Source organism: Pristiophorus japonicus, chromosome 13 (genome assembly GCF_044704955.1).
Source record: "Pristiophorus japonicus isolate sPriJap1 chromosome 13, sPriJap1.hap1, whole genome shotgun sequence".
In the NCBI taxonomy this organism is placed as follows: Eukaryota; Metazoa; Chordata; class Chondrichthyes; family Pristiophoridae; genus Pristiophorus; species Pristiophorus japonicus.
The window spans coordinates 49,665,464-49,678,671 of NC_091989.1; the positions used below are offsets into that span (position 1 = coordinate 49,665,464).

Consider the following 13,208-nt stretch of genomic DNA (forward strand, 5'->3'; position numbering starts at 1 on the left):
AGCTTTTCTTTTTGTTTCTTTGTCAGTAAAGTGTGCTTTTACAATGCTCCCCAAACCCTCAAATAATGTCCTGTGCAGGGAATGTGTAGCATTAATCCAAATAATCAAACTGTCGTCATCAATTAGATTTTCCGAGTCCGCTCTAATACGATGCGTCTCGTTCTTCTGTATTTTCAGTTAGGTTTTGGAGATCTTTTGTACGAGCTAACCCGGTTTCTTTGGAGTTATAAGTGAGCTCATAACTTTCTCTGGGTTTGTAAATGAGCTCATAAGGAACCAAGTTTTTAGGCCTGTTAATTACGATATTTCCAGTGATGTCATTGTGCTCTTGAGGGAAAAGAACGATTCTTTGCAAGAACAAAAAAAGCTGACTCATTGAAATGTCACTGGTTTTCGTTAAAAAGCAATCTTGTTATCTGCTCCTGGCACGTCCCTCCTGTCTGGCTGATCACTTGTACAGACACCCACTGCTCTCGCTGGTCTGGTCCCAGTATTAATGACACCTCACTCTGAAACGATCACCAACTTTCCCCGTCTCCCACTCCCCCGGATATCTGGGGAAATGTGTTCTTTACATAACCCATTCATCTCCCACCCACTTCATTTAACTGAATCAGATCTGTCCGCAATCCTCACTCGGGCTTTGCCCCAATAACCTCACTCTGGTTTGTTGGACAAGTTGTGAGACTTTGTCCCGCCAGCCTCGCTCTGGTGTGAGCGGCAGTTTGCCCCGCTCTGGTGTGATTGGATGATTTGCCCCGCAAGGGCCTTGCTTTGAGGTGATTGGCGGGTTTGCCCCGCCCTGGTGTGATTGGCGGATTTGCCCCGCTAGCCTCGCTCCGGTGTGAGCAGCTTTTGCCCCGCAAGCCTCGCTCTGATCCCCGTATTGCTCAGTAACAGTAATGGACGCTACAGAGTGTGGCGGCGTAGGTGTTTGAGGGAGAGCCGGCCGGGTGCCACTATCCGCACCTGAGTATCTGGCATGAGAGCGGCTTTTTAAACATCCTCTCGACGGGGTATAAGTGATGGCGGGACTCATCAAGAAGCAGATCCTGAAGCACTTGTCCAGGTGAGCGGCGCGGTGTGTAGCACAGTTAAATGCCCACAGCTTCGACTGGGAGGCTGTCAGCGGGCCTGCCGCAGCCTCTCGGCTGGTGTGTTTCTCCAGCCCGGGGCTGTGGGAGTGGCCGCGGCCAGCCCTCTTCCTCTGCCTTGGACCCCCTCCCAGGCGCTCCCCGGTGTTACTGAACGATCCCCGGGCACCTGATATTTTTATTTGGCGCTGAACTCCGGAGGAAACCCGAGCTCGCACAGCGATGTCTCAGCATCAGACATTAATATAGATTCATGTACAAAGGCTTGCAGTGAACGGGTATGTCCGTGGTTGGAAACGCGGGGGGAATGTAGAGGCGCGCTTAAAATTGGAGAAATGCTGCGTGAGATCAGTCAGTTATATTTGAATCGGAGCGAAGAGGGAGCGGAAAGCGTTCGGCTTTTCCTCAAATGACAACCGGGAGCGAGGAATGGGAGTAGAGAAAACTTTTCACTCCCAAATCGGTGCTTTAGATTTTTAGTCGGTGATGGGGATTTGCAGCAGTTTGGTGATGCGAGTATTGCGGGTGGAAATGATGAGTTCATGGGTCCAAGTTACAGATTAATCCGGTGTTTAGTGTTGTACTCGTGACACGTCGAAACGGGGCGGAGACTGTCCGATCGCTTCAGATTTTCCAGCTCGGGATGATCTCAGCGCAGCATAGAGAAAATAAGAGACGAGCTTTGTCATTATGCACAGTATTCATATAAGTAAAGACAGGCAAATAAGTAATTTCAAACTAAGATTTGGGATTGTGCATTAAAATTGAGGCTCTCAGTTGAGTTTTATATTGAAATGAATGGGGACACAAGTATTGAAATGCTGACCTTTTGTGCTGAACACCCAGATGGTGCAGCGAAACGCATACTTGTATGTCGTTCTGATTTGGAACTGGATTGTCATGTTTTGCAGGGTAAATGATGTCACAGATTTCGTTTGGGTTGTTCCTTTACAACAACATGATATATCATTTACAAATATTTCCACTTGCTGTCATGATGTATGACGTCATACTAGCTTTTTAACATACCGGTAGGAAATGTAAACTAGAAATCCATGATATCATGCCACGTTGCTGTGGGATACGGTTAACAGTATTGTGTCTTGAATAAGTTCACCATAATTGCCCTCCTTTCTTTGTTACGAATGCGCTGTAAATGCTGTGGCTTAGGCAGCACTTGAAATACTGAAATTGCAATTGGTAGTACTTTCACCCAACCCACTTTGTCGAGCTAAATGTCATGCATTCAAAGCTAGTACCAGTCTCATCACTTGCTTTAAAGGTTACAAATCAGTCATTATGATTAAAAATTGGAATAAACAATTGTATGTTTAATAATGGGGATTAAATATAGCAAGGCTATGGGTCCTGACAATATCCCAGTTGTCGTGCTGAAGACTTGTGCTCCAGAACTAGCCGTGCCTGTAGCCAAGCTGTTCCAGTACAGCTGCAACACTTGGCATCTATCCAACACTGTGGAAAACTGCCCAGGTATGTCCTGTCCACAAAAAGCAAGGCAAATCCAATCCGGCCAATTACCGCCCCATCGGTCTACACTCAGTTATCAGCAAAGCGATGGAAGGTGTCTTCGACAGTATCAAGCAACACTCAATCTTCCTTTTCAGCTGAGCTGACAGGCGGCCGCGCGGTATTGTGCAGCTCCTGCGCAAGCAGCTCAACGGCTTTTAAATATTTGAATGGGCCGACCGCACAGCCCCTTAAAGAGAGCGCGCACTCGAAAGAACATTTAAAGCGAAAGTTGGCGGCAGTTAACCAATAACCTGCTCCCCGATGCTCAGTTTGGGTTCCACCACGGTCACTCAGCTCCAGACATCATTACAGTTTTCGTGCACACATCGACAAAAGAGTTGAATTCCAGAGGTGAGGTGAGAGTGACTGTCCTGAAATCCAGGCAACATTTGACTTCGTGTTGCACAAAGGAGCCCTCGTAAAATTGAAGTCAATGGGGATTTGGAGCAAAACTCTCCAGTGACTAGTCATACCTAGCACAAAGAAAGATGGTTGTTGTCGTTGAACACCAATCATCTCCGCTCCAGGATATCACTGCAGGAGTTCCTCAGGGCAGTGTTTTCAGCCTAATAATCTTGAGCTGCTTCATCAATGACCTTCCCTCCATCATAAGGTCAGAAGTGGGGATGTTTGCTGATGATTGCACAGTGTTAAGTTCCATTTGCAATTTCTCAGATAAGGAAGCAGTCTGTTCTCGTATGCAACAACATCTAGAAAACATCCAGGCTTGGGCTGATGACATTTGTGCCACATATGTGGCAAGCAAATAATATTTCCAACAAGAGAGAGTCGAACCACTGACCCATGACATTCAGTGGCATTACTGTTGTCAAATCCCCCACTATCAACATCCTGGGGGGGTCACCATTGACCAGAAACTTAACTGGACCAACCACATAGATACTGTGGCTACAAGAGCAGATTAAAGGCTGGGTATTCTGCAGTGAGTGACTCGCCTCCTGACTCCCCAAAGCCTTTCCACTACCTACACGGCACAAGTCAGGAGTCTGATGGAGTACTTTCCGCTTGCCTGGATGAGTGCAGCTCCAGCAACACTCAAAGCTTGACACCATCCAGGATAAAGCAGTCCACTTGATCGGCGCTGTAAACATTCACTCTGTCCATCTCTCCTGCACCGTAGCTGCAGTGTGTACCATCTACAAGTTACACTGCAGCAACTCACCATGGCTTCTTCGACAGCACTTCCCAAGCCTGCAACCTCTGCCATCTAGAAGGACAAGGGCAGTAAGTGCAGGGGAACATCGTCTCCTCCAAGTCATACACCATCCTGACTGGGAAATATATTGCTGAGTCAAAATCCTGGAATTCCCACAGTGCTGTTAGGTAGGGAGTACCTTCACCACATGGACTGTAGCGGTTCAAGGCGGCGGCTCAACACCACCTTTTCAAGGGCATTTAATCATAGGCAATAAATGCTGGCCTTTGCAGCAACACCACAGTTCTGTGAATTGTTAAAAAAAAGATTTAAATACTTGCAGTGGTTACAAAATAACCTAAAGAAGGATTTCAGATTACCTTGTAAACTGCAAAAATATTAGTTTTAATGATTTTTGGGCATAAATGTGGTTGAGCTGGCTCACTCCAGAGGTGCGCCTGCACTGCGAGCTCAGTAGACTGATCATATTGAATTTTTTGATGAAAGTTCTACCTCCCCGCCCCCCCCCCCCCCCTAATTTGAATAGGCTGCCGCCACATGAAAAGATTGCCCAAATAACTTGGCTGGGGAGCATAACTCTTGGCTGGGTGCCACCTAACCACTAAAGGTTTCAGGAAAGCAACTAAGGTACTGTAGCTATGTAGACAATGCTGCTCCTGTTGGTGCTGAACAGATGGAGATCCTGCTGCAGATGTTGCACCGCAGGAGGGTGACCCCATTTGGGGCTGAAAGCCATCTCCAGTGAAAGCACAGGTGCAAGCTGCATGGAGGGAGATCACCTGAGTCAATGCAGTCACCTTGTGCCTGTCTGCAAAGAGGAAGAAGTTTGCTGATATCAGGAGAATGTTGAAAGCAGATGTTCTGCTCATGTTTGTTTACATTTCTTATGGGGCCCACCCAAGCATGCCACAAGTCTATATTTGGAGATCTCACCCCCTTTGGGATGTATCCCTTAAAACATTATACAACTATTGTCCTTTTTCACACACCTGTTCTTTGTGCTAGAGTTGAATGGCACCGTTTTCTTGCAGGTAGAGGTAGTGTCCAAGGAATGGTAAGCATGCGGGAGATGAGGGGGTTGACTTATGAGGATAGGTTGGGCCTATACTCATTGGAGTTCAGAAGAATGAGGTGATCTTATTGAAACATAAGACAATGAGGGGGCTCAACAAGGTGGATGCAGAGAGGATATTTCCACTCCTAGGGGAAACTAAAACTAGGGTACATAATCTCACAATAAGGGGCCGCCCATTTAAAACTAAGATGAGGAGAAATTTCTTCTGAGGGTTGTAAATCTATGCAATTCTTTGCCCCAGAGAGCTGTGGAGGTTGGGTCATTGAATATATTTAAGGTGGGGACAGGCAGATTTTTGAGCGATAAAGGAGTAAAGGGTTATGGGGAGTGGGCAGGGAAATGGAGCTGAGTCCATGATCAAATCAACCATGATATTGAATGTCGGAGCAAGCTCGAGGGGCCAAATGGCCGACTCCTGATCCTATTTCTTATGTTCTTATGTTCATTTATCCTTCTAGCATGAGGCTCTCCTGCTGTTACAGGGTTTCTTAGTGGTGTCAACAGCCATGGATGCAGAGGTTAGCCCTCTTCCACCCTTTCCCACACACAGTTATTCCCCTTCCAAAAATGTAGGCATTGTGGTTTCTGCAATAAATCAGCATCCTTGATAATGGCCATTGGTGCGCACAAGGATGTTTCTGTGGTCTCACTAATTTTGTGCAAATCCTTTTATATTCATGCTCAGGCTATGAGATTGAAATGAGGAGCCAGGGTGCAGCCTGCCATACTTTGCACGCAAAGGAATCTGACAAAAGCTGTGTTCCATGTCTAGTTAATGCCTCTTTGCATTTGTTACTTTTGATACATGTGTATTGTTCTGCAAACAGCATAATGTGGAAGATGTCCCCTTTGGTGGCCTGGAAAGAACCAATACTATAAAAGCTTCATGCTCCCTTTAGTTCCACAGGATGTGCTGTTCCTGTTTCAGATGTTGTCTGTAGGTTACCCTGCAGCAGATGGTACAACTTCTGTGACAGCCTATCTTGTGAGGCAGAGGTGATGAAGACAGGACTCCTCTGACATGTCCAGGTACGCATCGGAGGAGATCTGAATTTGCTGCCTCTGCTTCACAAGACAGTGGTAGCACTCCTGCCTCGGAGGTCATGGGTTCAAGCCCCACTCGGGCCTTGAGCAAATAATCTAGATTGACAATTCAAGGCTGTATGGAGGGAGTGCTGTTGGACGTGTGGAAACATTAAACAGGCCCCATCTACATCTTCAGGTGAACAAAGAAGATCCCACAATATGATTGGAAGAAGGGAAAGGAAGTTCTCCTGGTGGTCTGGGCAATATTTATCTCTCCTCTAACACCCTAAAACTGAGTAACTGGTCATTTATCTTGCTGCTATTTGTGGGACTTCGGTGTGTGGGATGGCTGGGATGTTTGCCTATATGACAACAGTTCAAAATTAATTCACTCTCTGTGAACCGCTTTGGGACATCTTGAAGGCACAACAGGGTGCGATATAAATGTTAATTTTTTCATTCTTTACACATGAAAGGCTCTGTAAATACGGGTCCCTGGATTATGTTGGGTATGGCTGAAAGACTTAAGGCGTCATTGCACCTGCATTTGTTGACCCCTTATGAACTCCTCTTCCTCATCTAAGCAATGCAGCATGATTGGAACCCAAAAAGGAATACCCACCCTCACCATCTTGCATGGTGTGATCTGAATGCCAGCAGCAACCAGGAATAATGAAGGATAATATTGTTGGAAAAAACCACACAAAATGCAATAATGGCAGACTACCCAAGAAAATCATCTGAAGCACAGAAAAAAATGGGTAAATGTAATTTAAAAACCGAGACAAATGATTCCACTTCAAATTGATTTCCCTTTAAACAGTCTACTTTAGCAGGCTAAATCCCATACCATTTTATATCGGTCAACTGCACGCCTGGGTGGAGTCAATATCTGAAGATCTGAAATTTGGAGTCGGACCTGATTTGCATAATTGTTATTATGAGTTTTGTACGTGCATGTAGTAAGGCATCATTTTCTCCCTCCCATATCGTATGTCCAATTTGATGACCTGTGCATGGTGTGAGGCTTCACCAACAATGTGGAGCCTCACAAAATTGACTCCCTTTTATGGCTTTGCCTCAACAGCATTCTGTGTTCTCTTCACAAGCAGCAACCCCAACCGTCCCATCATACTGTCTCACCAACCTTGCCACCCAGCTTGCCCAGGGAGGGCTAACCTTGCAAATCTCCTCCACATCCAACTCACCCCTCCAAGCAATGACCATGTGCATTCTGGCAGTAGGTCAACCATCAAGGATGCTCTCAAAATCTCCTTGCAGAATGTCTGTTCACTTTCAAAAAGGCCCTTGCCATCCATGACCTTATCATGGATGACTGCATTGACATCATGGCACTAACTGAAACTTGGCTGAGGGATGATGACACAGAACCTTTACTCGAAGCCTCCCCTCCCGGCTATACCTTCCACCACTTGCCCCACCCAGACTGCCATGGTGGCGGTATAGTTCTCATCACTAAATCATACCTTGGTCTGTTCCCCTACTGCTCTGGCACTTTCTCATCTTTTGAAATTCTCATTCTCTACCGCCCACCCAAATATACTAAAAATGTTATCACGGATATATCCTCACTGCTTTCCTCCCTCAGCCTATGCATCGAGCGATTTCTCATCCTCGGTGACTTCAACCTCTATCTCAATTCATCATGCTCTCTCTCCTCAGTTCACTACCCTCTGTCCTCCCTTAATCTCTCCCTCCATGTAAATTCCTCAACCCATATTCACTACCACCCCCTTGACCTTGCAATATCTCGTGGCCTTACTATTCCAACCATATCAATTAAAGATAAAACCATCTGTGACCATTTCCTTGTATAGCTCTCAACCCACATCCCCCTTCCCAATCCAAACCTACTTCCTTCTGCATCCGCCCCTAGAAAAAGCTCTCTCCAAACTCTCTTACAACTGCACTTATCAACTCAAAACTGTCCAACCATTGGCCCTCTTTTGAGAGTGACATTTCTGCAGCCACCGATCTGTTTAAACACAACCTCACCACCACCTTTGATGCCCTAGGCCCTATTAAAAAGATTACTCTCTCCCACACTGGTACAGCCCTCACCTTCGCTTCCTCAAGTCAAAAGGGCGCAGACTTGAACGGATGTGGCGGACAACTGGTTTAGCCATTCACCGCCAGATCTGGCTCGAACATATTGGGTCCTACTCTTATCGACAAAAACTGCTCACTATTCCAGGATCTTTCTGCAAAAATAACCCCCTGCTACTATTCTCTACTTCCACCCGTCTCCTTAAACCCCTCTTCCCTGTCTCCACCACACTCGCCTCCAACAAGTGTGAGGAGCTCATGGATTTCTTTGTCTCACAGATTGAGACCATCCGATCAGCTGCCTCTGTGAGTTGCCTTCTTTCACCTAGCCCACAGGGCCAAACTTCAAATGACGTTCCCACCTGCCCCAGCCCTGAACTTGCATCTTTCTCTAGTTTCTTTTTGATCTCCCTGTTGATCTCTCCAAGTTCATCTTGTCCATGAGATCCATTTCCTGCTCTCTTGACCCAATTCCCACTAAACTGCTGACCACCCAACTTCCTTTTTTGGCTCCCATGTTAGCCGATATTGTTAATGGTTCTCTGTCCTCAGGTACTGTTCCCCTCTCCTTCAAATCTGCTGTCGTCATCCCTCGCCTCAAAAAAAAGGACCCCACTTTGCTTGCTAGCTATCGCCCCATCTCCAACCTCCCTTTCCTGTCCAAAGTACTTGAACGTGTTGGCGCCTCACAAATCTGTGACCATCTTTCCATGAATTCAAAGTTTGAATCCCTTCAATCTGGTTTTCGCCCCTGTCACATTACCGAAACGGCTCTCATCAAAGTCACAAATGACATCCTTTGTGACTGTGACAAAGGTAAACTATCCCTCCTCGTCCTTCTGGACCTGTCTGCAGCCTGTGACACAGTTGACTGCTCAATCCTCCTCCAACGCCTCTCCACCAATGACCAACTAGATGAGACCGCACTCACCTGGTTCCATTCTTTATCTAATCGTAGTCAGAAAATCTCCTGCAATGGGTTCTCGTCCCACTCCTGCATCGTTGCCTCTGGTGTCCTCCAAGGATTTGTCCTTGGCCCCCTCTTATTTCTCATCTATTTTTTATCTATATGCTGCCCCTTGGCGATATCATCCAAAAACACGGTGTCACTTTCCACATGTATGCTGATGACACCCAGCTCTATCTCTCCACCACTTCTCTCGACCCCTGCTTGCTATCTAAATTGTCAGATTGCTTGTCCGACATCCAGTACTGGATGAGCAGAAATTTTCTCCAATTAAGTCATTATTTTTGGTCCCCGCCACAAACTGCGTTCCCTAACCACTGACTCCATCCCTCTCCCTAGCATCAATCTGAGGGTGAACAAGATTGTTGGCAACCGAGGTGTCATATTGGACCCTGAGATGAGTTTCCAGCTAAATATTTGCGGAATAACTAAAACCGCCCTTTCCCACCTCCGTAACATTGCCCACCTCCGCCCCTGCATCAGCTCTTCTGCTGCTGAAACCCTCACATCATGTCTTTGTTACTTCAAGACATGACTACTCCAACTCACTCCTGGCCAGCCTCCCACATTCTACACTACATAAACTTCAGGTCATCCAAAACTCTTTGTACTAACTCGCACCAAGTCACGATCACCCGTGATATACCCCTGTGCTTTCTGACATACATTGGCTCCCGGTTAAACAATGCCTCGATTTTAAAATTCTCATCCTTATTTACAAATCATGCCATGGTCTTGTCCCTCCCGATCTCTGAAATCTTTTTCAGCCTCACAACCCCACAAGATGTCTGCGCTCCTCAAATTTTGGCCTGTTGGACATCCCTCATTATAACTGCGCAACTATCGTGGTGGCCGCACCTTCAGTTGTTTGGGCACTAAGCTCCCTCCCGAAACCTCTCTGCCTCTCTACCTCTCTTTCTTCCTTTAAGATGCTCCTTAAAACCTACCTCTTTCAACAAGCTTTTGGTCATCTGCCTTAACTTCTTTTGTGGCTCGGTGTCAAATTGTGTAACACTGTTGTGAAGCGCCTTAGGACGTTTTACAACTTTAAAGGCGCTCTTTAAATAAAAGTTATGTTCTTCATGTGATGATCACGCAATAATGATTGTGATGTAATTACTACAGATTTATTAGCAATTATCTGAAAAGCACTGGGAAATGGCATGTTTATTGTACTGAAAAGTAATTGATTAGTAATTAGACCTCACAAATTGATGAGGTCTGCATACACCACATCAATTATTGCTTGGGCTATCCATCAGACATTACATGGATTACTGGTTTCCTTGTTGAGAGGCTGAATAGTTTTATGTGAGTGTGAACGTTTTTCACAATGGTGGAATTGCCTCCAAAATGTGAAATTTGTGATCCACATCACAGAATAAGAACATAAGAATTAGGACCAGGAGTAGGACATTCGGCCCTTGAGCCTACTCTGCCATTCACTCAGATCATGGCTGATCTTCGACTTCAATTCCGCTTTACTGTCCTTTCCCCACATCCCTTAATATTCAGGAATCAGTTTGGTGAACCTTCGTTGCACTCCCTCTATGGCAAGTATATCCTTCCTTAGCAAAGGAGACCAAAATTGTGCACAATACTCCAAGTGTGGTCTCACCAGGACCCTATAATAATTGCAGTAAGACATCTTTACTCTTGTACTCAAATCATCTTGTAATAGAGGTCAATATACCAGTTGCTTTCTTAATTGCTTGCTGTATCTGCACGTTAACTTTCGTGTACAAAGACACCCAGGTCCCTCTGAACACCAACAACAAAAGCCAGCCCCCAAAAATTGAATTGTCTAACCATTAGAATTGAATTACTATCCACAATTAAGTAATTACAAGGCAGTGAGATGATTTAAATTTCCCCAAAGACAACTGGATTTACTTTCATAACTACTGTCATACCAGAAGTCATAATGATTATTTTGTGCTTTACCTTTGTTACTGGCAAACTTTTTACTGGTGAGTGTCCCCTTTGAAAAGCTACCCCATTAAAATTAAAAAAAAAAATCTCATTGTTCTTAAATGACTTTGCAAGGTCTGATTATTACTGACTGATGACTAACTTCAAGGATTCTTTTTGAAGTTGGAGATGGGCATTTTATATCACATGCAACGAGGGAAAATATTTTATTTTGCAGCAGATTGTAACTTGAGTTTTTCACATCTGAAAGCCAAGAAAGCCAAGATGTGCTGAAATCAACACTGCATTTAACATTTTTAAATCTATCCTGTTATCATCATTTGAGTTGAGCTGAGAATTTTGATTCTCAGTGGTTCTTATAATATCACATAATCAAGCACATAATGTAAGCTGACACTCTAGTGCAGTTTTTGGGCAGTGCTGTGTTTTCAGGGGTGCCGTGTTTCAGATGAGATGTTAAACTGAGACCTTATTTCCTGGTTGGCAACCAGTAACTAGTGGGGTGCTGCAGGGATTACTGCTGGGACCCCAACTATTTACAATCTATAATAACGACTTGGAAGAAGGGACTGAGTGTAACGTAGCTAAGTTTGCTGACGATACCATCATCATCATAGGCAGTCCTTCGGAATCGAGGAAGACTTGCTTCCACTCCCAAAGTGAGTCCTTTGGTGGCTGAACAGTCCAATATGCGAGCCACAGACCCTGTCAGACGTGGGACAGACATTCGTGGGGAAGAGGGGGGTGGGACTGATTTGCCACACGCTCTTTCCGCTTGCGGCATTGAGATTTGAAGAGCTCAACACCCTCCCGGATGCACTTTCTCCACCTAGGGTGGTCATCGGCCAGAGACTCCCAAGTGTCAGTGGTGATGTTGCACTTTAGCAGGTAGGCTTTGAGGGTGTCCTTGTAACGTTGCTGCTGCCCATCTTTAGCTCGTTTGCCGTGAAGGAGCTCCGCAAAGAGCAATTGCTTAGGGAGTCTCTTGTATGGCATGCGAACGATGTGGCCCGCACAGCGAAGCTGATCAAGTGTGGTCAGTGCTTCAGTGCTGGGTATGTTAGCCTGGGCGAGGACACTGATGTTGGTGCACCTGTCCTCCCAGGGGATTTTCAGGATCTTGCGGAGACATCGTTGGTGATATATCTCCAGCGACTTGAGATGTCTTCTGTACATCGTCCATGCCTCTGATCCATACAGGAGGGCGGGTATTACTACAGCCCAGTAGACCATGAGCTTGGTGGTAAATTTGAGAGCCTGATCTTCGAACACTTTTTTCCTCAGGAGGCCATGTTGAATCTCTGCATAATTGTCGATCTTTGTTGATAAAAGGCTCCCAAGGTATGGGAAGTGGTCCACATTGTCGAGGGCCGCACTGTGAATTTTGATGACTGGGGGCAGTGCTGTGCGGCGAGGACAGGCTGGTGGAGGACCTTTGTCTTACAGATGTTAAGCGTAAGGCCCATGCTTTCATATGCCTCGGTGAATACATCTACTATATCCTGGAGTTCAACCTCAGAATGTGTGCAGACGCAGGTATCGTCCGTGTACTGCAGCTCAACGACAGAGGTTGGGGTGATCTTGGACCTGGCCTGGAGGCGGTGTAGCTTAAACAGCTTCCCGCTGGTTCTGTAGTTTAGTTCCACTCCAGCGGGGTGCTTGTTGGCTGTGAGGTGGAGCATGGCAGCGAGGAAGATTGAGAAGAGGGTTGGAGCGATGACGCAGCCCTGTTTGACCCCGGTCCGGACGTAGTGGGTATGTAGTGGATCCGTTGGTAAGGATCACTGCCTGCATGTTGTCTTGGAGCAGGTGAAGGACGTTGACAAACTTTTGGGTGCATCCAAAACGGAGGACTGACGCTCACGGTTGACCGTGTCAAAGGCCTTTATAAGATCGAAAAAGATCATGTATAAGGGCTGGCGCTGCTTCCTGCATTTTCCCTGCAGCTGTCGCACTGCAAAGATCATGTCCGTTGTGCACCGTAGGGGGCGAAATCCGCACTGTGATTCCGGGAGGAGCTCCTCGGCCACGGAGAAGACGGTCGAGGAAAACTCTAGCGACAACCTTCCCAGTGGCTGATAGGGAAATTCCCCTGTAGTTGCCGCAGTCGGACTTGTCCCCATTTTAAAGATGGTCATGATAACTGTATCTCTGAGATCTCCCGGCATGCTCTCCTCCCTCCAAATGAGAGAGATGAGGTCATGTATCTGCGCCAACAGCGCCTCTCCGCCATACTTTAGTGCCTCAGCAGGAATTCCATCCGCACCCGTAGCCTTGTTGTTCTTGAGCTGTTTTATGGCTTTGCTTACCTCGCCTACCTGAGTTGGTGGCGGGTCGCAT

At 46.2% G+C, this 13,208-nt stretch overlaps 1 protein-coding gene across 3 annotated transcripts in view; it reads left to right on the top strand.

The window, feature by feature from the left end:
• Positions 1–888: 888 nt before the first annotated feature.
• Positions 889–13,208, top strand: part of bltp3b (bridge-like lipid transfer protein family member 3B) — a 182,501-nt gene continuing 170,181 nt past the window's right edge. For all 3 annotated transcript variants that reach the window (XM_070897438.1, XM_070897436.1, XM_070897437.1), the window contains exon 1: positions 889–1,069. In XM_070897438.1, the coding sequence (XP_070753539.1) occupies positions 1,026–1,069 (44 nt within the window). In that variant the 5' untranslated portion in view covers positions 889–1,025. The remainder of the gene's footprint in view (positions 1,070–13,208) is intronic.